At 67.9% G+C, this 21,891-nt stretch overlaps 9 protein-coding genes across 9 annotated transcripts; 4 read left to right on the top strand and 5 right to left on the bottom strand.

Moving 5' to 3' along the window:
- Positions 1 to 96: 96 nt before the first annotated feature.
- MICPUN_60920 (predicted protein) lies at positions 97 to 737 on the bottom strand (the record flags this gene model as incomplete). The annotated part of the gene is made up of 2 exons (XM_002507979.1): positions 97 to 104; positions 164 to 737. The coding sequence occupies 2 exons, from the start codon at positions 735 to 737 to the stop codon at positions 97 to 99; spliced, it is 582 nt and encodes a 193-aa protein (XP_002508025.1).
- Positions 738 to 905: 168 nt separating this feature from the next.
- On the top strand, positions 906 to 1,571 carry MICPUN_97791 (predicted protein; the record flags this gene model as incomplete). Its single annotated transcript, XM_002508258.1, has 1 exon — positions 906 to 1,571. One exon carries the CDS (start codon positions 906 to 908, stop codon positions 1,569 to 1,571), a length of 666 nt encoding a protein of 221 aa, XP_002508304.1.
- Positions 1,572 to 1,732: 161 nt separating this feature from the next.
- Positions 1,733 to 2,758, bottom strand: MICPUN_60918 (mitochondrial protein translocase family; the record flags this gene model as incomplete). Its single annotated transcript, XM_002507978.1, has 1 exon — positions 1,733 to 2,758. One exon carries the CDS (start codon positions 2,756 to 2,758, stop codon positions 1,733 to 1,735), a length of 1,026 nt encoding a protein of 341 aa, XP_002508024.1.
- A 159-nt stretch (positions 2,759 to 2,917) lies between these two features.
- On the top strand, positions 2,918 to 3,649 carry MICPUN_60917 (predicted protein; the record flags this gene model as incomplete). Its single annotated transcript, XM_002508257.1, has 1 exon — positions 2,918 to 3,649. One exon carries the CDS (start codon positions 2,918 to 2,920, stop codon positions 3,647 to 3,649), a length of 732 nt encoding a protein of 243 aa, XP_002508303.1.
- Positions 3,650 to 3,730: 81 nt separating this feature from the next.
- MICPUN_105971 (predicted protein) lies at positions 3,731 to 4,889 on the bottom strand (the record flags this gene model as incomplete). Its single annotated transcript, XM_002507977.1, has 2 exons — positions 3,731 to 4,198; positions 4,375 to 4,889. The coding sequence occupies 2 exons, from the start codon at positions 4,887 to 4,889 to the stop codon at positions 3,826 to 3,828; spliced, it is 888 nt and encodes a 295-aa protein (XP_002508023.1). The 3' UTR covers positions 3,731 to 3,825.
- A 937-nt stretch (positions 4,890 to 5,826) lies between these two features.
- Positions 5,827 to 8,513, top strand: MICPUN_105970 (predicted protein; the record flags this gene model as incomplete). The annotated part of the gene is made up of 3 exons (XM_002508256.1): positions 5,827 to 5,910; positions 6,093 to 6,165; positions 6,608 to 8,513. The coding sequence occupies 3 exons, from the start codon at positions 5,827 to 5,829 to the stop codon at positions 8,290 to 8,292; spliced, it is 1,842 nt and encodes a 613-aa protein (XP_002508302.1). The 3' UTR covers positions 8,293 to 8,513.
- Positions 8,514 to 8,557: 44 nt separating this feature from the next.
- On the bottom strand, positions 8,558 to 16,858 carry MICPUN_60914 (predicted protein; the record flags this gene model as incomplete). The annotated part of the gene is made up of 1 exon (XM_002507976.1): positions 8,558 to 16,858. The coding sequence occupies one exon, from the start codon at positions 16,856 to 16,858 to the stop codon at positions 8,558 to 8,560; it is 8,301 nt and encodes a 2,766-aa protein (XP_002508022.1).
- Positions 16,859 to 17,176: 318 nt separating this feature from the next.
- Positions 17,177 to 18,502, bottom strand: MICPUN_108816 (Drug/Metabolite transporter superfamily). The gene has a single exon (XM_002507975.1). The coding sequence runs from the start codon at positions 18,489 to 18,491 to the stop codon at positions 17,232 to 17,234; it is 1,260 nt and encodes a 419-aa protein (XP_002508021.1). The 5' UTR covers positions 18,492 to 18,502; the 3' UTR covers positions 17,177 to 17,231.
- Positions 18,503 to 19,057: 555 nt separating this feature from the next.
- On the top strand, positions 19,058 to 21,883 carry MICPUN_84188 (predicted protein; the record flags this gene model as incomplete). Its single annotated transcript, XM_002508255.1, has 1 exon — positions 19,058 to 21,883. One exon carries the CDS (start codon positions 19,058 to 19,060, stop codon positions 21,881 to 21,883), a length of 2,826 nt encoding a protein of 941 aa, XP_002508301.1.
- Between the last annotated feature and the right edge of the window lie 8 nt (positions 21,884 to 21,891).

The raw sequence follows: 21,891 nt of genomic DNA, 5'->3' as shown, positions 1-21,891 counted from the left end.
GTCGTTCGCTTGAAAAAAGTCTATTTCTTGCACTCCTTGCACCGAGAGCGCCGACGATTGTGCTGGCAGATTTCAGACCCACCGCACTCCTTGCACTTAGAGCGCTGACGGCCGTGCTCGCAGATTGATGCCCCGCCGCACTCCTTGCAGAAATTGCGCTGACGGCCGTGCTCGCAGATTTGAGACCCACCGCACTCCTTGCAGTAAGAGCGCTCACGGCCGTGCTCGCAGATTGATGCCCCGCCGCACTCCTTGCACCTAGAGCGCACACGACCGTGCTCGCAGATTCCAGACCCACCGCACTCCTTGCACTTAGAGCGCTGACGGCCGTGCTCGCAGATTGATGCCCCGCCGCACTCCTTGCACCGATAGCGCGACTTCCCGTGGGGACAAGCGCTGCACACCTTGCAATGCGACCGCCACTTTACCCCGTGCTCGCATGGCCCCTTCGTGGGAGGGGCTCTCTTCCGCTTCACTCCCTTCTTCGTCACATCCTTCTTCTCCTCTTCGCTCTCCGATCCCTCCATCTCGGCGACGCTGGCGCGCAGCCGGTCGAGGTCGGGTCGCCAAATCGTCGACATCTTCCCTGCGAGATCTTCCGACTTTTCATCTTCCCCATCGTCGTCCGCGGGAGGTTCGACGTTGACGGCGGGGGGTTGGTGGTGGTCGTCGTCGGGCTCTTCCTTGACGATGACGGGGTCCTCGTTCAAGAGGGGTGGGTGCCAGATGGTGCTCATGGCGCACGGCGATACGAGTTATGACGACCTGGGGTCGGGGTCGAGCGCTCCGAGAAAACTGACAGTGACGGTTGCTTGGGCGTTGTCGAGAAATCTGGACTTCAACGACGGGAAGGGTTTTCCCGCCGGCCGGTGCGTGCACTTGATCGGAGCGCTATGACGGAGGTCATGGCCGCCTACGGCGACGGCCTCGCCGCCGCCGCCGGTCCCGTGGGCGCCCGTGCCATCCACGTGTACCCCGTCTCCAATTACACCTTCGGCAGCAAGGCGGCCAAGGCTGACAAGGACGCCACCGTCGCGGAGGCGATGATTAGGTACAAGGACAAGTACGAGAAGGAGGGGATGAGGCGGACGGTCGAGGCGATCCTGCTGGTGAACCAGCACGATCACCCGCACGTGCTCCTGTTACAGAGGACGATGGCCGGCGGGGGCGTGGAGTACAAGCTGCCCGGCGGCAGGCTTCGGCACGGCGAGGGCGAGGTCGCGGGCCTGCAGCGAAAGCTCCACAACAAGCTCTCCCCCTCGGAGCAATCGCTGCGCATCGAACACTGGGAGTGCGGCGACTGCGTGGCGCGGTGGTTCCGACCGGCGTTCGAGCCCAACTACTACCCGTACCTGCCGGCGCACGTCACGAAACCCAAGGAGTCGCGGACGGTGTACATCGCGCAGCTTCCCGAGCGATGCAAATTCTGCGTGCCCAAGAATCTCAAGCTCCTGGCGGTGCCCCTCTTCGAGATGTACGCCAACGAGGCCAAATACGGCGCGGTGGCGGCGTCCGTGCCCTACTTGATATCGAGGTTCCACCTCAACCTCGAGTCCAAGCAGGATAAATAAATAGGAGGCGGACGAGGTCCGGAAGGTCAGGCCAGGGGCGCGTAGCATCACTCAGTGTTAGAAGATTTTAGGGTTGTTTTGGTTTCCGAATAAAAACAAACAGACGACCAGTCGCGGCCGGTCCGTCGCCTCGCCTCGCCTCGCTCGTTGACGCCCCGTCGTCACATCCACCCGCTGACCAGCGGAGCGTCGTCCGCGTCCCGCGGCGCCTTCTCCCCCGGCGCTAACGCCGGTAACCTCGCCGCGAGCCTCCACCGAGCGTTTGGAAGCTTAAACGCGTGTTCCAACACCCACACGTCCTCCACCGGGAGGAACCCGTTCGGGTCTCCCGCGACGAGCCTTCCCTTTGCGTCGTACGCCGCGTACCTCTGATGACTTCGAAACCCCACCGTCATCTGCGCGAACGCCATCTGCTTGTCCTGCGGGTTCGGGAATATCATCCGGCCCTGCAGCGTGACGGGTTTCTCCAAATCCCGAATCTCCCAGACGATCTTCCCCCACCCCGCCTTCTCTCGCGTCTTCGCCTCGCGCTTGATGTCCGTCAGCGCCTTCTCGGTGACCAGGTGGCGCAAGGACGTGACGTGGTTCTCCGCGATGAGCTGGCTGATCTGCCTGTACAGCTGTCCAGCCTCCGCCTTGAAGTTGTCTCGGGTGAATCCCTTGATTTGCTGGCACTGGCCCAGCGTGAGGACGTCGTGCACGGGCCTGGAGATCATGCGCACCAGCGCCTTCCATCCGGACGTGCCGAGGAAGGACGACAGCGACGGCCACGGCCTGGGACCGCGGTACGGGTCCGCGATGACCCCCGGGGAGAGGAGGAACGCGCGAAGCCCCTGCGAACGGGCGTTGTTGAACTCCGAGGACAAGGTGTGTCCCTTGGGGACCCCCGACGCCCTCGGCGTTTCCTTCGCCATCCCCCGCCGCGTCACCCGCGTCATCGGCGCCGCGTCATCGCGCGAACGACGCCCGGCGGCGTCACCCGCGACGTTGCGGTGGTTGCGACGCGCCGCGAGCGCCCACGACGGCGCGACGCGCGTCGGTGCGTTCGCGATCGTGGCGTTCGACGACGACGCCGCCGGGTCGGACAGTCGCGCGACGCAGCCGTCGAGCGCGAGCCCGGGCTCGCGCGCGTGGACCCATCGCGCCGCGCGCGCGAAGCTTCGAAGCGCGCCGCCCGCGTTTCGCATGATCGCCTCCCCGCCGCGCGCCGCGCTACAAACTCTGCTCCACCCCGCGCCGCGGAGCGTCCGAGGAAAGTCCGAACCCGAGCCTGGCCAGCTGGCGCTGGCCAGCTGTGGCTCTCACAAAACGACGAGGCTTTGGAGCCCCGCCGCGCGCGCGACGACATGTCCGACCCCGACATGTCCTCGCCCGCGTCGTCGGGCGCCACCACCCCGTCCGACGGATCCTGGGTCGACGTCGCATCCGCCGCGAGCGCCGGCGCCGAAGGGGACGAACCACCCACGACGACGACGACGACGGCGACGACGCGCGTCTCTGCTGGTCCAAGGAAGGCGCGAGGCGACGACGACGGGGACGCCTCGGCGGACGCCGGCGGCGCCGGCGCGGGGTTCGAGCGCGGGAGTTCGCGCCCCCCGGCAAAATCGAACCCTGGACCGCGGAACACCCCTGACATCAGCGACGCCGTCGCGGCGCTCCGGCGGTGCGCGGCGAGGCGCCTCCGCGCGCTCGCCGAGCGCCTCGAGCACTCGGACGACGAGGACGAGGACGAGGAGAAGGACGAGGACGAGGACCGACTCGCGAAGAAGCTCGCGCGCGTCGCGCGCTCGCTCGCCGCGGACATCGCGCGGCGCGTCGCCCGCGCCGTCGCCGAGACGTACGTCGCGTGCCGCCTCGGGTTCGCGCGCCACCTGTGCCCCCGCTCCGAAAGAAGCGGCACGGCTGGCGAAGGGTGGGGCGTCGCGAGTCGGCCTCGACGTCGACCGCGCCAGCTGTGCGCGCCTCCGTGGAACGTCATCGCGCCGATCCTCGTCGGGCTCCTCGTCGGGCTGGCGTGGAAGCGGGCGTGCGCCGGCGGCGCGAACCAGCATCCGCCGCCGCCCAAATGCGGGCTGTGACGAGCGCCCGTAAGTCGCGTGAGGCGGAGCTCTGAGAGGAGGGTGGAGAAGGGAGTCTGAGACCGGCCCGAACCGACACTTACGACTAACACGACGCATCATTTCATCGGCGAGCTACGTACCCTCGCGTGCCCCCCCACCACCCGACCCCTTCACGTCCCCTTACTTATACGGTATCACTTCGTCTCGAGGTCGACGGCGAACAGGTCCGCGCCCTTAGCCTCCCTGCTCTCGTCGCCGGCGGCCCAAGCCTCGTAGTCCGTCACGAGCTGCGAGAGGAACCGAGGCACCACCTGGTTCACAACCTGCGAAACCACAAAGTTGCCCGTCCGCTCCGTCGCCTTGACCGTGAACGGAAACCACTTTGGCACGAGGAGATAGACGGTCACCTTGGTCTCCGACGCGATCTCGCACTGGCCGGTGCCCGGATTGCACCGCTCGTTCCAGCCCACTCTGTTGACGGAGTCGATCTCGAACATCCCGTTTACGCTCTCCACGACGCCGCTGCCGTGGATCTCGGCGCTCACGACGCGAATCACGCACCCTTGCCTGCGACGAACGAACAAAAGTGCGGTGTGCGGTCAGAGGTGAGCGCGTCGATCGCCGTTCGAACGATTTTGAGCGGACGATACGCGTCGGGCGGGCGCGAGGCGAGACGTGATATAAACGCGGGGAAAAACGAGTTCGTGTTTGTGTTTGTGTTTGGGCAGCTATTCGCCGCGTACCCGTCGGGCCTGACGTCGACCCTCGCGGTCAGCACGGGTTGCAGCCGGAACCCTAAGAAGTCGAAGGCACCGAGCGTGCACACGAACGTGTCGTCGCCCACGCGCTCCACCCGTTCGCCGTCCAAGGTGCTGTACTGCGACGCCGGCAGAGACATGTACTCGCGAAGCGATCGGCCCCCCTCCACCTCGTTCACCTCGACGACGCCGACTTTCGTGGCTGAGAAGACGGCGTGCCTCCCCTCGCGGCGGAGGAACTGGACGACGGCGTCGGGTAAGGAGTCGTCCGGGAGCGCCGGAAGGCAGTCGACGGGGGACGACGTGGACGCGCCGGACGCCTGCTCCACGGCGGACGCGGCGGTCGATGGTTGCGATCGGTTGCGTTTGACGGGACGGCCGATCCCGATCGTCGCGCGCGACGCCTTCGAGGGCGAGGGCGACGCGGCGCGATGCACCGGGCGCGCCGCCGCCGCGGTGCGGGGCATCGCGATGCCGGACACGACGAGACGGGATGCCATCTCTCGCACACCCCCGACCGTGCGCGCGGTCGCGCACGCCAGATTGACGAGATATGTTCGTGCCGATACGGCGATACGCAGCCAATGAACAGTTGAGAGTGGCGGTTGTCCTTGTGAAAACTGATCGAGCGCGGCACCCGGTTCGCTTTCGCGTCCGTGGCTCAGATGGGTTGTTGACTCTCGAGGGCTTTCAATCCGACGGTTCAAAGGCGAGGTGTTCGATGCGTTCGCCGTGGAAATTTCATCGTCGCCGGTGCCAAGTGGGAAGACGCAATCTGCGCTCGCCACCGTGGATGAAAATAGTTTAGGGTACCGCACAGCAAAGTAGTCAGCCCACAATCGAAACACGCCTGCATCGTCATCAAAGATTTTGTCGAAGGGGAGATCTTCGTTCGGGACGACCAGAAATCGGCTTCGGTGCCCTCGCTCGGTCCTCGTTTCGCCTAATCCCTGACTGGGACGCCATACGAATCCATCACCATATAGGCACTCAAAAAAGCGTCGCGAGGCGAGCCTCATCACCGCAGGATTTAGATATTTTATCGATTCCGTTTGGCTCGGCTCGGATTTCCCAATCTTCTAAACCGCAATTGCCGTCGCCGCCTCGTGTGAGCATCGTTGCAGAGCAGCCGCGAACGTTTCGGGACGGATTTCAAGATCGTTCCGATCTCCGAAACTCGGTGCCACCAAAAGAAAACACCGTCGACGACGACGCGCGCGGCATTCTAGCACCCAGGGCGCACGCGAGATCGACGGAGCCGTCGACTCGCGCTGTTTGCCACCACAACCCTTTCGCGAGGCGGACCCGAGCGGTGCCGGTTTCGTCCCACCGCGGAGGGACCCGAGGAGAGACCTTCCCGGAGGTTCTTTTGCGGGTTGCGAGTCGACTGGAAGAGGAGGAGGTGAATCCGAAGCGGACCCCGGACGTCCGCGGAAGATGCAGGCCGGCGTGATGCATCCGAGCGCGTCGACCCAGGATCTCATCCGGGCGACCCGACCAAAGTTTCCGGAAGGCCTCAAGGTGCGTCGCACGACTCGGATTGCGCCGCGGAGCGATGCCCCGCCCGTTTTCCGAGCGGCACCCGATCGGGGGTAACTTACTCAACTTCCAGCGCAGCGGTCGAGATTTCCCCCGACCGATGGGGTGCACCCCCACGGCTCGCGACAACCGGTTCTGACGTCCCGCGCGATCCCCCGACGCAGGTTCTGGTCGTCGTGAGAGATGAAGCGAGACACGCGCCGATTAAAAAGCTGCTCCAGGAGATCGGGTACAAAGGTGCGCGCCAGACGCAACCCCCGCCCGCGTCTTCGAGGCAACCGAAACGGGATTTTTCCCACCCAGCCAGACGGTGCCACCGACAGCTACTTAGGGCTGCTGCACGGGCGGAGTTTTCTCGTTGATCCGCGGGCCTTATCTAGGCGCGGGGCGCGCGCGGCGCGGAAATCTCGGGGCATCGCGCCTCGCGCGGTGTCGGGACGATGCCCACGTCGCATTGACTCGACCCACGCGCGCCGTGAACCCCGCGCGCGCCCGGCACCGCGCGCGCCCCGCCCCGCACCCCCTCGCCCGTATCCAGCCAAAGATACTGCCGGGAAGACACTTGGCAAGCACTGCACGCAGAGTCTGAAGAAAAACTTTTTTCCCCAAACCCCCGCGCCGCCGTTCGTCGCTCACCGCGCCGCCCCCCCCCCACCTTCCCCCCCGATCTCCACCGCAGTGACGTGCGCGAACACCCTGGACAAGGGCCTCGCCGTCCTCGAATCCGCGCAGGGCAACTCGGACGTCAACGCCCACTTCGACGTGGCGCTCGTCGAAGAGGAACAGGTTGCGCCCATCATGCGCGACGCCATGCACCCCGGCACGGCGTCCGCGACGACGGCGTCGTCGCCGCTCTTCGGCCGGTTCACGACGATGGCGAAGGATGTTGCGATCGTGCTGATGCACGAGGACGAGGACGTCGCCTCCAAGACGTACATGATCGAGGCGATCAAGGTTGGCGTCGTGGACGTCGTCAAGTATCCGCTCGTCAAGCAGAGCATGCGGACGCTCTGGCAGCACGCGGTGCGGAAGATCATCCGGCAGCAGGCCACCCCGGCGGACGTCGTCGCCACCGCGGGCGGCGGCGGCGCTTCCGGCGGCGGCGCGGGAAAGAAGCGCTCGTCGGAGGATCGCGGTCGGCGGGCGCCCGGCGGTTTGAGCGTCGGCCCGGATGGTCAGCGGCGGTCGGATAGCGGGGACTCGTCCGCGTCGGAGGAGCGCGCGCTGAAGCGGCAGAGCAACTCGCCCACGACGGTGCTCGAGGATGAGTCCAACCCCGGCGGCGACAAGGCGATCAAGGCGGGAACCGCGGGTGGCGCGACGCAAGGCGGTAATAATTCCAACGCGAAGAAGCCGACGTCCGCCGGCGGCGCCAAGGCCAAGCCGCAGGCTCGATCGACGCAGCAGTGGAAGGCTGCCGAGCAGCGCGGCCGGAGGCTGGCGATCAAGCCCCACACCGCCATGGTTCAGGGGCAGCAGGGCGCGCAGATGGGCGGTCGGGTGGCGTACTGGAATCCGGGTTCGCAGATGATGCAGGGAACCACGCAGACGATGACGGTCAACGGACAGCAGGTTCAGGTTTGGGTGCCGATGCAGGCGGGGTCGTACCCGACCCCCGCCGGGCAGCAGCAGCAGCCGGGGGCGGGCGGCACGCAGCCGGCGGGGGTGAGCGGGGCGCAATCCGCGGGCGCATCCGCCGGGGCTGGATCAGCCTCTGCCGCGGCGGGGACCTCATCAGCGGGGACACAGCTGGCGAGCGACGGCACGCAAGCCGCGGGCGCTCAGCCGGGACAGAGCCCGCAGCAGCAGTTCGGTCCGTCGTCGTATCAGGGGGGCGTCCCGGTGGGACCCAACGGTCAGCCGCTGCCGATGATGTACCCGCAGGGGATGGTCTTGGTGCGACAGGCGAACGGCCAGATGGTGTACATGCAGGCGACGCCGCAGATGATGCAGCAGCATCAGATGCAGCAGCAGGGTCAGTACATGCAGTTCGCGCCCGGCCCGTACACCCACGGCGCCTCCGGCGACTCCACCATGGTGGGATCCGCGGATGACAAGGCCCCCGCGGGCTCGCTCGCCGGACCGGACCTTAACCTCGGCGACGTGGGCCTCAAGGGCCAGCCTTTGCCCCTCGGCCTCAACCTCCGAAGGACCAACTCGCTGGAGAACATGATGGGCGGCGGGTTATTGCCCAATCAGATCGACGCCAACGTGTTCAACGACGCCGAGCCCATGGAGGACGACGCGCTCGATATGTTGCTCAGGGACGGAGGCGGTAACCTGTTCGATAACATGGACGACTCCATGCTCGCGGAGGCGGCTGCAAACTCGGCGGGTGAGTTTTTCGGCATGGTCAACGCGTGATTTTATTCCCGCGCGGTGAAGCGAACGGGGGGGAGCGAGAGGGTGAGTGCGACGAGATGTGGACAAACCGCGCGCGCGCGAGCCCGTCGGGCGGCTGGCGCGCGCGATGATTCAACGCTTTCGCCGCCGTCGGACGCGACGACGGGGCGGAACGGACGACGAAACAGGATACTGTTGTGCAATACAGTTCATGTAACAAAAAACCCCGCGTACTCGTACGCAGCCGGCGCTTGTCCCTCCCCTCTCGCCGCCGTCGCCGTCGTCGTCAGTGCCCGGCCATCTCCTGCGCGAGGGCGTCCGCCATGATCTCCCGAGCCCGACCCGCGACCCCGCCCGCGTCCAGCAGCTCCCTCGCGCGTTCCCCCAGCGTCTCCGGCGAGTGCCCCCCCGACGCTACCCGCTCAGACCAAACCCTCGCGGCGTCCCTCGACGCGTCCATCGCCGCCTCCGCTTTGGCAATCGCGCCGTCGACGTCGCCGGCGGCGAGCTTTTGAACCGTCTCCCTCGCCGCCTCGAACCTTCCCACCGCCGTCTCCCCGCGACACCGTTCGAGATCGGTTCGCGCCTTGACGAGCTCCGCGCGAAGCTCGACCGATTCGGCGGCGGCGTCTTCGACACCGGCGATCGCGTCGGCGAGCGCCGCCGCGCGCTCTTCCGCGTCCGCCGCCCTGGCCTCCGCGGCGCGAGCCCTGGCGTTCGCGGCGTCTCGAATCCCCGCGCACGCGGCGTCGGCGTCGGCGGCGGCGTGTGAGGCGGCGTCGGCGGCGGCTTCCGCTTCGGCGGCGGCGGCTTCCGCGGCGTCGGCGCGACGAGTCGCGGACCGAAGCCTCGCCCTCAGGTCTTCGAGGGACTCGTTCGAGGTGTTGGCGCGGGCGGCGCTGTTTGGCGGGGTGCCCGCGGGGGTGCCCGTTGGGGTGCCCGCGGGGGTGCCGAGCGGGGTGCCCAGCGGGGTGCCGTCCTTGGCCGACGCGCCGTTTCGCACCAGCGCGGATTCCAAAAACGCGATCCGAGCGTTCGCCGCCGCGAGCCTAGCTTCCGCCTCGGCGAGCCGCGCGCCAACCAAGTTCGGGTCGCCCTTCCTCTCGGTCGAACCCTTCGTGTCCTCCTTTTGTTCGGCGCGCGATCGGCGGCGCGTCTCCCGTTCCCGCTCGGCGCTCATCTCCCGCCGCAGCGCCTCGGCCTCGAGCGTCGATCCCTCCAGCGCTCGCGTCACCTCGACGAGCTCCGACTTGAGCGCCGCCGCGGTCGCCGCGGCGTCTCTCGCGGCCGCAGCCGCGTCGGTGGCGTCGACGGCGACGCCGAGGTCGCGCAGCAGGTTCGCCGCCGTCGACGAAGCCGCCGACGCGGCTCGATCCGCCGCTTCGTCGCGACCTTTCGTATCGTCGTCGTCGTGACCGTTCGCGTCATCGTCGCGACCGTTCGCCTTCGCCGCCGCGAGGGCGACGAGCTCGGCGACGCGCGCGTGAAGCTCCACGTTGGCGTCGGCGATCGCGAAGCACCGCGCGCGTTCCGCCGCCGCCGCCGCCGCCGTCGAGAAGAAACTCCAATCCTCCTCTGGGGACGACGGACCGGCCGGCCACCCGCGTCCCTCCTCGGGCGAAGGCTTCGTCCACCAACCCGAGGCGAAGGCTTCGAGCGCGGCGGACGCGGCGTCGGCGCGCGCCCGCTCCCCGACGCACTTCGCGCGCTCGCGGTTCAGAACCTCCTCGAGCGCGGAGCGTTCGCGAGTCGCGTCGACGAGCTTAGACGTCAGCGCAGCGCGATCGGCTTCCAATTCCTCGAGTCGCCGAATCGAATCCCCCTCCTCCTCCTCCTCCTCCTCCTCCTCCTCGTCCGCTTTGGACCGTTCGCCTCCCGACGCGTAGACGACGAACGCCCGCGCGTCCCGCAGCGCCGCCCGCGCCCTCTCCGCGTCCGCCACCGCCGCTTTCGCCCGATCCTCGGCGTCGTTCACGCGCGCGGCGAGCGCCAATTTTTCCGCCTCGGACGCTCTCATCGCCGATCTCGCGTGCGCCAGCCTGGCGCGGTTCACCGCCAGCGCCGCGCCGAGCGCCGCCGCCTCCACCCCCTCCACGGACCTGCGTCGGTACGTCCCGTCCGACGCACCGTGGGGGGACGTTTTAATCGACGTTTTAATCAACGCTTCGAGCTCGGCGTCGAGTCTGTTTGCGATCGACTCGCACTCGTCCCCTCGCCGTCGCTGCGCGTCCGCGTCGAGTCTCAGCTCGAAAACCTCCGCGGATGCCCTCGCCGTCCACGCCCTCGCGTCGCCGAGCTCCGCGACGCACGCGTCGCACCGTGCCGCGAGGGCGTTGCGCTCGGCGATGACCGCCGCGAGCGCGGACGCGCCCTCGGCGAGCGCTCGCTCGGACGAGGCTCGAGATTCGAGCGCCTCGGAGACGGCATCCTCCGCCACTTGGAGTCGCGCGCGGATCATCGCCAAGTCGTCGTCGTCCTCGTCAACCGGGCGCCGTTCGTCGTCGAGGTCCTTCCTCGGCGCGGATTGGGGCGGATTCGGCGAGGCGACCGCGTTCGACTCGTCGGCGTTCGATTCCTCGGCGACGGAATCCGAATTCGATCTTTTGAATTCGCGAGCGACGACGACGCGAAGCAAAGCGCGCGCCGCCGCGGCGTCCGCCTCGCTCGCCGCCGCGTCGCTCCGCGCGTCCACGGCGGCGCTCTCCGCCGCCGCCACCGCCCCTTCCGCGCGTTCCACCCTCGACTCGAGCGCCGACTTGTGTCGCGTTGACTCCGCGAGAGCGGCGGTTGCTTCCGTCGCCGCGCGAGCGGCGTCCGCCGCCTCGACGGACGCGTTCGCAGCCTCAGCCTTGGCGCTCGCGGCGGCGGCGGCGTGCTCAGCGCAGCGCGCGCGAAGCTCGTGCGCGGCGCGGTGCGCGGCGTGCAGCCGGGCGCGGAGCAACGCGTGGGGAACGTCCGTCGAGTAATCGGCGGCTCCGACGAGGATGTCCCGAAACGCGGCGTCGGACGATTGAGTGCGGGGTTTGTGCGCGGCGTGACCGACCCCCGGCGGGTGGTCGATCGGGCGGGCGGCGCGGGGATCGCGCAGATCGCCTCGGCGCGGGCTCGGCTGGCGCGGTTGTTGCCCCCGATTGATTGCGGCGCCCGAAGACGCCCGAGACGGAGTCTTGGCGTAGAAGCCCGAGACTGTCTTTGTCGCGGATACGACGGTGGGGGACATGAACTGGGGCGACGCGGGCGGCGTGAAGGCGGCGTACCGGTACGACGTCCTCTCATATGCCGCCCCCCTCTCTGTTGCCGCCCTCTTCACCGTCTCCTCCCTCGCCCTGTGCGCGTCGGGGGTGTCGGTCGGAAGCTCCGCGTCGGCCATCGCCTTCGCCAGCGCCTCCGCAGACGCCTTGGCCTCGGCGAGCTCGATCCTCAAGCTGGACCGCGTCATCTGCCCCTCCACGTTCATCCGCCGAGCCTTGGCGAGGTCCGCCTTGAGCTTGGCGAGGTCCGTTTCGAGCGAGTGTCTCGCGGCGGCGTCCGCCTCGGCGTCCATCGCGCGTTGACGGACCCCGGCGGCTGCTTCGAGCATCGCCCTCTTCGCATCCTCCGAACGTTTCATCTCTTTTTTTAAGTCAGCCTCGAGCGACGCGACGCGTTTCACAGCCGACGCCCGGCGGGAGTTGAGCGCGGCGGCGTACCAGCGAAGCGTCGCCACGCGCTGATCCGCAGCCCTGTCCACGAGCGACGATTCGCGTCCGGAAAGATCCGAATCGGCCCGCCCCGGCGACGTCAGGCTCTTCGGCCACCGCATCGACTCGATCTTCGCCTCGGCGGATCTCGTCGCCGCCTCGGCGTCGCTCGCGCGCTCTTCCGCCGCCGCGGCGTCCGCCAGCGCCCTCTGGAGCTTAGCCCTGAGGCTCTCGACGTCCTCCCTCTCACCGTCATCTCCCGCGGACGCGGATCGGGTCTGTGTCTGCGCCTGTTCCCTGAGCTCGTGCGCCTCCTCTTCTGCGAGTCGAACTCGTCTCTCCGCCGTCGACGCCACCGACGCCAAACGCGACTCCGCTTCCAACCTCCGCGCCTCGGCGGCGTCGATCTGATCCCGGAGCGCTCGCTCCAGCGATTCCCACACGCGCTTGCCTTCGAGAAGGAGCGAGGCGGCGTCACGTTCCGCGCGCGCGACCGTTCGCGTCTCCTCTCGGGACGCCGCCAACGAAGCCTCCGCCCTCCGCAACTCCTCCTCCCGTTCGCGGAGCTCCGCGGAGAGCGCGTCGCCCAGCGCGTTCGCCGCGGCGAGGTCCTCCTCCGCCTGCGTCCTCGCCTCGCCCGCCTTTCGCGCGCGGATTCTCGCGGACTTGGCCTTAGTCGCGGCTTCGTTGGCGCGCTCGAGCCGCGCGTTCAAGTCGTCGACGCTCTTTTTCGCCTCAGCGGTGACGCGCTCAATCTCATCCTTGGCCCGCTTGTTCTCCGCCTTGAGGTCCCTGCACCTCGCCTTGAGCTCGCGGACCGTCGCGGCGTCCGCGTTCTTGCCAACGCCAGCCCCGGAGGAGGCGAGCTCGATGCGAAGCTCGGACTCGCGAGCGGCGGCGTTTTTGCGAATCAATTCGCAATCGTCGGATACCTTCCGGGCTCGAACGCGTTCCCTCGCCGCGGCTCTCGCCGCCTCCTCCGCCCGCGCCTCCGCGCTCGAGATCCGCGCCTTGGCGGACTCGAGTTCGGCGGCGAGCGCCTCGACGCGCTCGGTCAAACGACCGTTTTCGAAAACCGCCGAACCGACCTCCTCGCGTTCCCCGAGGAGCCGAACTCGCTCGTCCTCGAGCTCGAGAAGCCGCGCTCTTCGCGAGTCGTCCACGGCGCGACGCCACGTGGCAAAGGCTCCCGCGAGCGCGCGGTTCGCCAGCCTGCGCACCGCCCTGTTGAGCACGTCCGCGCGCCTCCGTTCGTCCGCCTCCGCCTCGAGCGCCGCGGCGCGCTTCTCGAGCACGTTCTCGGCCCATCGACCGAACGCGCGATGAAGCGAACTCTTGGCCAGCCTGGCGACGACTTTCGAAGCCGTCCTCTTTCGCTCCTCATCCTCCGCCCGCCTCGCCTCGCACGCCGTCGCCCACGTCTCCCAGGACGCGGCGAGCCTTCGGTTGGCGAACTTACCCGCGACCTTGCGAAGGAGCGCCCTCAACCGCTCGCTTTCAGCCACGGTGGCCACCCACGTCTCCCAGGACGCGGCGAGCCTTCGGTTGGCAAACTTACCCGCGACTCTTCGAAGGACAGCCTTTAACCGTTCACTTTCAGCCACGGCGTCGATCCACGTCGCGAACGCGCCCGCGACGACTCGGTTTCGCATCTTGCGAACGACGCGGTCCAGCGCGTTTGCCATCCGGCGCTTCTCCCGCACGAGCTCTGCCCACCGCTCCCACGCTGCGGACAGTGTTCGGTTGGAAAACCTCGAAGCGACTCGAGCCAACGTCGATCGAAGCCGTCTCGCCTCGGTCACCGAATCCGTCCACGTGGCGAACGCCGCGGCAACGGCGCGGTTGGCGAACCTCGCCAGCGTCCTCGCCAGCGAAGCTCGCACGGCGGCGCGCTCCGCGACGGTGGATGCCCATTTATCGAAAGCCCGCGCGCGAGCCCTGTCGGCGAACCTCGCCAGGACCCTCCCGATCCTTCGCCTGAGTCGCTCGCGTTCGACGATGAAACCGCGCCATTTGTCGAACGCGGCGCTGACGACCCTGCCGCGCATCCTGTCCACGACGCGCCCCAAGACGCGGTTTCTCTTTGACGCCTGCGCGAGGTGAACCTTCCAGTTTTGGAACAACCGGCGAACGAAGCGGGCGTCGAATCGGCCGAGCAATTTTTGGCCCAAAACCTTCAGCCGTCGCGCCTTTTTCGCCTCGTCGCGCCATCCGCCGAAAGCGCACGCCTTGGACCTGCCCGCGAACCTGCCGAAGTGCCTCTTGAGCAGCCTCTCGGCGCGTTCGCTCTCCCGCGCGGAGTCGAGACATTCGCGCCACCGAGCCATCGCTTTCGCGAGCGACGCGTTTGCAAACTTACCGAGAGCCCTGCGAAGCGCCGCTCGCGCCCGCTCGGCGTCATCCGCGACCTCTCTCCACCTCGCGAACGCGGACGACTTACCCCTGTGCATCAACCGACCCGCGACGCGTCGAAGCGCGCGTTGTCTGCGGGCCTCCTCGGCGTCGTGAGCGGTCGAGAGCGCGAGTTTGGCCGACTCGTGTTCGGCGCCGAGGGCGTCCCTCGCGGCTCTCGTCGCGTCGAGCTCCGCCTCCGCCGCCGCCAACTTCTCGGTGAGCACAAAGACAGACTCGGAGAGCGCGCGGTTCTTGCCGAGCTCGAGCGCGGTCGCCTCTTTCAGGTCCCGTAAGCGCTCGGTCTCCGCGCCGCTCTCCTTTAACAGATTCTCGGCGCAATCTCGTTCTCGCTCGGCGCCCTCGAGTCGCGCCTTGACGAAGTCGAGATCCGCGCTCGTCGTCCTGAGCTTCGATTCCAGGTCCCGCGCCCTCGCTTCGCCAGCCTCGAACGCGGCGGCGCGATCGTCCGCGTTTTTGCGTGCACGCTCGATCTCCTCGTCCGCGTTTTTCCGCAAACGCTCGTTCTCCTCCGCGAGCCTGGCGCATTCCGCGTTGCGCTTTTGGCACTCGAGCTCGAGCCGGTCCACCGCCGCGCCCGCGCTCTCGCCGAGTTCCAGCGCGGACGTCGTCTGCGCCTTACTCGCGGCGAGCCTGCGTTTGAGGGACTCCACCTCGGTCGCGAACGCCTCCGACCGCGCCTCAAACGTCGCGGCGCGTTCCGAGGCGTCTTCCAGACCTCTCCGGAGCGTCTCCAGCTCTTTTCTCGCGTCGTCGAAATCGAGCCGAATTTGGTCCCGCTCCGTGGAAACCGCAAACAGCTCAGCCTCCGACGCCGCGGCGCGGTTGCACTCCGTCTGTAACCCGTACCGCGCCTCCCTCAGCGCAGCCTCCGTGGACGCGAGCGTGGCGCGCGAGTCCTCGAGCCGCGCGGTGAGCTCGGCGAAGGCGACGGCGGAGCGACGCTCTTCCATTCGCGATTGATCCGCCGACCTCTTGGCGTCGTCGGCGTCCCACCCGTTGGCGACGACTCGAGCCTCCGCGTCCCTCCTCGCGCCCCGCTCCGTCTCGAGCTCCCCGCGTACGGTATCCAGGTCCCGCTCGAGCTCGGCGCGTCGCGCCTCGGATCGCGCGAGCTCCTTCTTCTCCGACTCCAGTCGCTCGGAGAGGGTGCGGAGTTGGCGAGCGCTCTCCTCCGCGGACCTGAGGTGCTCGCGGGCGTTAGCCTCGAACTCATCGCGCTCCTTCATCGCGTTCTCCAGGTCGGCGATGCGCCGCCGCGCGTGCTGCAGCTTAACGCCCTGCTCGGTCACCGCGAGCGCAGCCTTGCGGATGACGCCTCGGCGGATCGGGACCTCCTCCTCGGGGTCGCTGGCCTCCTCGAGGTCGTCGTCGTCGTCGCCGTCGAGGCGTTTGCCGTCGACGGAGATGCGAGGCGCCGGTCCGAACATCCGCCTCAAGAGGTCAGCGGCGTCACCGGGAGTGCCGGGCGGCGTCGAGGGCGGAGTCTCCGTCGCCGGGAAAGGGTCGTCGTCGCCGCCGACCGCGCCCCCCCTTCGCACAGCTGTGCGCGAACCGACACTCGTTCGTCTCTTCGGCGACGACGCGACCGCGATCTCCTCGTCGATCCTCCGTCGTATCTCCGCCATGTTCTTCCTCGCGCTTCGCAACTCGGCCTTGATGGCGGACGCCATCGCGGTTCCATCGGCGTTCGATCCGTGCGCGAACATCTCCGGCGAGAGCGGGTCATCGTCGTCGTCGTCGGCGGCGGCGCCGGCTCGGGCGGCGCGGAGGAGGTCCTCCGGGGACGCGCGTAGCACCTCCTTGGCGCGTTTCATCGCCGACTCCATCGCGGCGTCGATAGCGGACATCCGCGGAGGCGACGCGGCGTTCGGAGAAGGTTCAACTGAGGGCGCGTTTGCGTCAAAGTCGGCTTCCATTCGCCGAGCGATAACGCGGTGCCCCCCCATGGCCTCCGGCGTGGCCGCGCGCTCGAAGGAAAACTCGGAGGGCGAGTCGCCGTCGGCGCGCCCGTCGGCGGCGGTTGGACGCCATGTCGTCGCCGCGGGTCCGGCGGGGACCTCGTTCGCTGCCCGCTCGCCGCCGAGCAGCTCTCGCTCGAGCTCCTCGAGCTCCTCCTGCGCTCGCCGCGCCCTGGCGGACTCGAGCGTGGACTCGAACGACGCCACGTCGGAGGCGTCGATCGGGTTACTCGCGAGTATCGAGGCGTAGATGTCCTTCGCCGCGGCGTCCGGGCACACGTCGCTCGCGTCCTGGCCGAACGCGTTGACGAGATCGGGGTTGGCGCCGTGCGCGAGGAGCCACGCGGCGATTGGCCACTGGCGATTGCGGCAAGCCTCGTGCAGCGGGGTGTCGCCTCGCGAGTTGGGCGAATCGACGTTGAGGCCCTCGCCGACGCCGTGCTCGAGGACGATGCGGAGACTGCTCAGGTTGCCGCGCGCGGCGGCGGCGAACAGCGCCGACGTCCTCGAGGGCGTCCTCGGCGGGTTCGCCATCGCACCGTTCCGGAACTGCTTCGGCGGCAAACGCTAACAAAATTGTCGACGATCCGGCGCACGATTCGACACCGAGCCGACGTCGCCCGGTCCCGGGTTCTCTCACCCCCGAGCCCCCCGCGCGTCTACGATCGACTCGGGAGAGGTCTCCGGGTGTCCCGGCGCGGCGCCTAAACCCTACGCGCGCCCGGGAAGTGGTGGTCCTAGCGCGTTCCGCCCAAATTGGAGCGATATCGAGAATCGGCACTGTCCAGCTCGCAGCTCGCTCCGGTATATGTTGTCCGCAACACTCGTCAGCGCGTCTCTCGCCGCCGCGGTCCGTCTACCGATCCCTCGGGTTAAGAATGAATCGACTAAGTGTAACACGACGCCGCTACTTTATACGCACGGGCGCGAGCTCGCGATCCATCTCCCTGGTCGCCCCTCCCCGCCCGTCCTCGCTCCGCCTACCCGGCCTCCGCCGACCGCCCTCGCCCGAATCGTCGCCCGGTGAGTCACCGCCCCCGCCGGCCGTGTCGTCGTCGCCGCCTCGTCTTCCGCCTTCCTTCGCGCCCCCTCGCGCCCTCTCCTCGCGCCTCCGCCTCACCTCCGATTTGTGATACTCGCACGCGATCGCCCCGAAGAACAGCGCCGTCGCCGCGGCGTACTTGGCCGTCAACGGCTTGTCGCTCCGAAACAGCGCGAAACTGAGCATCACGGTGATGGCCTTCCTCGCCGTCGTCACCGCCACCGCCGCGACGGCGCCGAAGTGCTTCATGAGCAGCGTGTACAGCCACGCGCCCACGTAGAACACCACGCTGCGCACGAACAGCAGCGCGAACGCCCCGGGGAACCGCGTAAAGTAAGCGAAAGCCTGGAAGACCTCTCCGGAGATGACCAAAAACGCGAAAACGAGGCACGCGCCGACGCCGTTGACGTAGAGCATGTTCTCGTCGACGCCCGCGCCGTGGTCCCTCATGCACGCGTCCGCTATGTTGCTCTGCGCCGCGGTCAATCCCAGGCATACGAACGACAGGGCGAATCCCATGGCGTAGTTGGCTTCGCGGTTGGACTCGGCCTCTCCGAGGCCGAACATCACCGCGGAGGTGGTGAGGAAGCCCGCCGCGGCGTAGTCGTGCGGCGGGTAGGACCGCCCCAGCCACGTCACGCTGACGATCATGACCGGCACCAGCTTGATGGACTTGAGCACCGTCCCGGTGACGTAGTTGACGTACTTGTACGCGAGCTTACCCAGGCTGGCGTACAGCGCGAGGCACGTCGCGCCGATGACGTAGAGCCGGAGGGGCGCCGCGCGGGGCTCCAGCCTCCACCACTTCACGTCGCTCCATCTCGGCGGTGGACCGATCGCCGCCCGCCCCGGCGACGCGACCGCGCCGTCGCCGCCGAGGGATGCGAGCTCCGTCGCGGCGCGAAGGCGGATGGTGACGTGGCTGACGACGCCGAACACCGCGAGCTCGAAGAAGGCCATCGTGAAGAAGAAGTCGTAGTTGGGAAGCGACTTTAACACGAACTCCTCGAGGTAGGAGGCGAGCGCGATGGAAACGATGGTTCCCGCGGCGAGCCAGACGAAGGCCTGATCCGCGGCGACTCTTCGGCCGAGTAGGACGACGTCGGGCTGCGCGATCACCCCCATCCTCCCCGCGCGCGCCCCCGAAGTGGGGCGCGTTCGCGGAAAAAGCGGGGCACCGGAGCTGGCCTCTTCGCCAGCGATCGATCCAGTCGCGGCTGTTCGGGGTTCAGGGTTATTATCGATAACGGGTGACGTGTTCGGCGCGCGCGACTCGGCACAGCCGCACGCGCGTCGCCGCCCTCGTCTCAGACGCGTCGCCGCCGCGAGCCGCGCGCCTCGATCAAACGCGCCGACTCGTCCGTCGCGCACTCCCGCGACACGCGCGAAGAGCGACCTCCGGGCTGCCGGGCAAGGCACCCTCTTCATCACTTCCCTCGACGCTCCAGAGGATAGAGTCCATGGCGGTCCTCGCCCAGCTGAGACCCGCCGCGACCGCCGCGGCGTTCACCCGCGCGCGGTTCGCGCGCTCCGCGTCCACCGCGGTCGTCCGCGCGGGCGCCCGCGCGACGCCCCCGACCGTCGCGTCCGTCGTCCGCCCCGCGCCCCACTTCCGGAGCCTCCGCGCGCCCGGCGCGCAGCCGGACCGCCGCAATCATCATCAATCCGCGCGGTTCGTGCGATGCCGAGCGATGGCGACGTCGGTCGCGTCCGAGGTCCACCCGGGCGCCAACCACGCGGACCTCCCCAAGAACTTCGAGCAGGGCGACGTCGAGGAGCGCCTGTACAAGATGTGGGAGGAGAACGGGTACTTCAAGCCGTCCGATACCGCCGCGGGCGAGCCCTTCACGATCGCAATGCCTCCGCCCAACGTCACCGGAGCGCTGCACATGGGACACGCGATGTTCGTCACGCTTCAGGACATCATGGCGCGCAACGCGCGCATGCGCGGCCGTCCCACGCTGTGGCTCCCGGGCACCGACCACGCCGGCATCGCGACGCAGCTGGTGGTGGAGAGGTCGCTCGAAGCGGATGGGCTCACTCGCGAGGGCGTCGGCCGAGAGGAGTTTGAGCGAAGGACCTGGGAGTGGAAGAAGGAGTACGGCGGGCGCATCGGTAACCAGATCCGGCGTTTGGGCGCGTCGTGCGACTGGTCCCGCGAGAGGTTCACCCTGGACGAGGGCCTGAGCGAGGCTGTGCTCGAGGCTTTCGTCTCCCTTCACGACAGAGGTCTCATCTACAAGGGAACGTACATGGTCAACTGGGCGCCCAAGCTGCAAACCGCCGTCTCCGACCTCGAAGTGGAGTACGCCGACGAGCCCGGGACGCTGTACTACTTCAAGTACCCCGTGGAAGGGGGCGAGGGGGACGGCGCGTACCTGCCCGTCGCCACCACCCGCCCGGAGACCATCTTAGGCGACACAGCTGTGGCGGTGAACCCGGCGGATGACCGGTTCAAGTCGTTCATCGGCAAGCGGTGCGTGGTGCCCTTCTCGAACGGCCGCACGATTCCCATCATCGGCGACGATTACGTGGACATCGAGTTCGGAACCGGCGCGCTGAAGATCACCCCGGGACACGACCCGAACGACTACGAGATTGGCCAACGCGTCGGGTTGCCCACGATTAACATCATGAACAAGGATGGCTCGATGAACGGCAACGCGGGAGCTTACGAGGGACTGGACAGGGCCGAGTGCCGAACGAAGCTCTGGGCGGATATGGAATCGCAGGGGATCGCGATCAAGTCCGAGCCGTATCAGACGCGCGTGCCCAGGAGCCAGCGGGGCGGCGAGGTTATCGAGCCTCTGGTGTCGGAGCAGTGGTTCGTGAAGATGGAGACGATGGCAAAGCCCGCGCTGCAGGCGGTGGAGACTGGGGAGCTCACGATCGTCCCGTCGCGCTTCGAGAAGATCTACAAGGGGTGGCTGACCGACATCCGCGACTGGTGCATCTCGCGACAGCTGTGGTGGGGGCACAGGATCCCCGTGTGGTACGTTCACGAGAGCCAGGCGGCGTTGGACGCGGCCCGGAGCGGCACGGGAAAGGGCTCCTCGCCGACGTACGTCGTCGCGCGCAACGAGGCGGAGGCGACCGCGAAGGCCAAGGCTGCGCACGGCGAGCACGTGGTGCTGTACCAGGAGGAGGACGTGCTGGACACCTGGTTCTCCTCCGGTCTCTGGCCGTTCTCCACCCTCGGGTGGCCCAACGAGGAAGCCGCGGACCTCGCCAAGTTTTTCCCCACGCAGGTGATGGAAACGGGGCACGACATCCTCTTCTTCTGGGTCGCGCGCATGGTGATGATGTCCTACGGCATGACCGGGAAGTTACCCTTCCACACCGTGTTCCTGCACGGCTTGGTGAGGGACGAGAAGGGCCGGAAAATGTCCAAATCGCTCGGCAACGTGGTCGACCCGCTCAACGTCATCGACGAGCAAGGGTGCGACGCCCTGCGCTTCACCCTCGCCACCGGCACCGCCGCGGGCCAGGACCTCAACCTCAACATGGACCGCCTCGCGTCCAACCGCAACTTCACCAACAAGATCTGGAACTCCGGCAAGTTTGTCCTCTACTCCCTCGAGGGCATGTCGGACGACGAACGCGTCGAGCTCGTCGACGCGGCGGCGGCCGTTCCCTCGTCCCTACCCGACCTGCCCCTCGCGGAGCGGTGGATCGTGTCCAGGTTGCACGCCGTCGTCGACCACGTCACGTCGGCGCACGACAGGTACGACTTTGGCGAAGCCGGCCGGGCGGCGTACTCGTTCTTCTACGACGATTTCGCGGATTGGTTCATCGAGGGAGCCAAGTCCAGGCTGTACGGCGACGACCCGGCCGCCGCGAAGACCACCAAAGCCGTCGCGCTCTACGTCTTGGACAACACCCTGAGGGTGTTGCACCCGTTCGTGCCTTACGTCACCGAGGAGGTGTGGAGGTCGCTGCCGCACCGCGGAGATTCCATCATGAACCAGAGCTGGCCGCGGCTGGACGCCGAGAGGGACGCCGGCGCGGTCGGCGCGTTCGAGACGGTGCAGGGCATCGTGCGATCCATTCGCAACGCACGCGCGGAGTACGCGGTGGAGCCCGCGAAGAGGATCCCCGCGTTCGTGGTCATCTCCGACGCTACTCTAATGGAAGAGGTGGCGGCGGAGTTGGCGATGGTCGGCGGTCTCGCCAGGCTCGACGCGGAGGCGTCGCGGGTGTGCGCCGCCGCGCCCGCGGACGCGGTCGAGACGCCGGGCGACTTCGTGCAGACGGTGGTCAGCGACGGCGTCGAGGTGTACCTTCCGCTGTCCGGCATCGTCGACCCGGCGAAGGAGCTCGCGAGGCTCGGGAAGCAAGCGGGTAAACTGGAGAAGGAGGTGGACGGGCTCGCGGGAAGGCTCAAGTCGCCCAAGTTCGTCGAGAAGGCGCCCGCGGCGGTCGTCGAGAAGAGCAAAAAGGAGCTCGCGGAACTGGAGGAGCAGCTCGCGTCGGTCAGGAGTCGCATGTCGCAGATGGAAGCGCTCGCGGCGAAGTGATTCGCGAG

The sequence above is a fragment of the Micromonas commoda genome, chromosome 8 (genome assembly GCF_000090985.2).
Source record: "Micromonas commoda chromosome 8, complete sequence".
Lineage (NCBI taxonomy): Eukaryota > Viridiplantae > Chlorophyta > Mamiellophyceae > Mamiellales > Mamiellaceae > Micromonas > Micromonas commoda.
This window is presented reverse-complemented; position numbering and strand designations above follow the sequence as displayed.

What these genes read in the sequence shown, in the direction of transcription:
- MICPUN_108816 (XM_002507975.1), bottom strand. Translation starts at nt 18,491, where the DNA reads ATGGGGGTGATCGCGCAGCCCGACGTCGTCCTACTCGGCCGAAGAGTC.